The sequence below is a fragment of the Sinocyclocheilus grahami genome, unplaced genomic scaffold (assembly GCF_001515645.1).
Source record: "Sinocyclocheilus grahami isolate Dianchi unplaced genomic scaffold, SAMN03320097.WGS_v1.1 scaffold4157.1, whole genome shotgun sequence".
Classification (NCBI taxonomy): Eukaryota; Metazoa; Chordata; class Actinopteri; order Cypriniformes; family Cyprinidae; genus Sinocyclocheilus; species Sinocyclocheilus grahami.
The window spans coordinates 1-1738 of NW_015509149.1; the positions used below are offsets into that span (position 1 = coordinate 1).

Sequence of the window (1738 nt, forward strand, 5' to 3'; positions counted from 1 at the left end):
AGAGAAAGGAAGACTTGAAATCGCATCATATGACCCCTTTAATTATGAAGTCAGACATGTAAAATTATAGTCAGACAAATTTATTTAAAGACAAGATAAAGGAAACTAAAATAAAGTTAGCAAATGTGTTTTGTGTTATATTTGATATATCAGGCTCATATAATATGATATCGTGAGAATAAGGAGCTCACACTTAAAGAAAACACCTCAGTTTCACTAGCAGCCCAAACTGAGAAAAGCTCTGTAGTTTTAATTGTGGGAGAAAAACTAAATATAATGCAATGCAATACAATGATGATTTAAAGATGAACAAATAAACATTCATCGAAAGCTTTTCACATTTGACCATAATTGTTCTAAAAGATCTTGTATGGATAATCAAGTAAACCTAAGTGACTTCAGTCCAGTAAATGTTCATCTTGAAATATTACTAACATTATAAAAGTTATTCCTATATTCACTTAAAAAAAATCACAGCCAAAAGACACTTGGAGCACAACCTGAAGGGGGACATTTCTGGAGTTATATTAAAAGTCCTTTTACTTGTTAAAAAAAAGTGTAATCTATAAATCAGATTACAGAAGGCATGTGGTAGATTGTGTACAACAGGTTTTTAGCAAAGTTTTGATCATGTTGATAATTTAGAGGCCTTTGAAATCCATGTTTCAAAATATTATACAGCAGGTTTTATAGGATCAAACCTGAAAGTAAACATCATTTTAAGTTTGTCTTTTTACTCAGAACATGTTTTTTAACCTTTAACATTAACAGCTAGCTTTTTGTTGCATAAGGTGTATGGATGAGTTTTTATTAGCTCTTTATTTGTCTTCGTCCACTTCAGAAATCTAGATGTGTCACTGTATTAGAAGCTTCATATATTAGTTTGTGACTGTGTTGTTGTGTTCATATTTCAGTATTATGATGACACGTATCCCACAGTGAAAGAGCAGAAAGCCTTTGAGAAGAACATCTTCAACAAGACACACAGAACAGACAGTAAGTGATTCTGTTGTGTTGGCTAACATCAAGTCATGTGGACTCATCCTTCCTCTCTTTGACACAGGTGAAATCGCATTGCTGGAGGGTCTAACGGTTGTGTACAAGAGCAATATTGATTTATATTTTTATGTCATCGGCAGCTCCCATGAAAACGAGGTAATGCTCTATAATTGATCCAGGATTGTATCTTTTCATCAAACCATGTGAATCTCATAAGTGTTATTGTCTTTTCTCCCACAGTTGATGCTTATGGCAGTGTTGAATTGTCTCTTTGATTCCTTGAGCCAAATGTTGAGGTAGGAAATACTTTTTTTCTTGTATGCTATATGGTCTCCATCAGCTAACGACAGTTTGATCTTGACTGATTGTTTTCTTCTTTTTAGGAAAAATGTGGAAAAGAGAGCCCTGCTTGAAAATATGGAGGGTCTCTTCCTGGCCGTTGATGAGATTGTTGATGGAGGGTAAGTCATCATTAATTTATTCAAATGTTGTTACACAGAGATCTTGTAGATGGTGCTGTTTATACACTACCATTCAAAGGTTTGATAAGATTCTTGAGAAGATTTTTATTTTTTAAAAAGATGCCTCTTTGAGGTTCATGCTCATCAAGGTCACTTTTAATTAATCAAAAATACAGTAATATTGTCAAATATTATTACTATTTAAATGACGCTTAATATATTTTAAAATTTAATTTATTTCTGTGATGAAAGCTGAACTTTCAGTATCATTACTCCAG

General features: G+C 32.7%; 1 protein-coding gene across 1 annotated transcript in view; it reads left to right on the forward strand.

Annotated features, from left to right (window-relative positions):
• Positions 1 to 882: 882 nt before the first annotated feature.
• Positions 883 to 1738, forward strand: part of LOC107576686 (coatomer subunit zeta-1-like) — a gene marked incomplete at its 5' end in the record, with an annotated part of 4954 nt that continues 4098 nt past the window's right edge. Inside the window, 4 exons of the mRNA XM_016262828.1 lie at positions 883 to 996; positions 1064 to 1155; positions 1240 to 1295; positions 1383 to 1460. Of these exons, the coding sequence (XP_016118314.1) occupies positions 883 to 996; positions 1064 to 1155; positions 1240 to 1295; positions 1383 to 1460 (340 nt within the window). The remainder of the gene's footprint in view (positions 997 to 1063; positions 1156 to 1239; positions 1296 to 1382; positions 1461 to 1738) is intronic.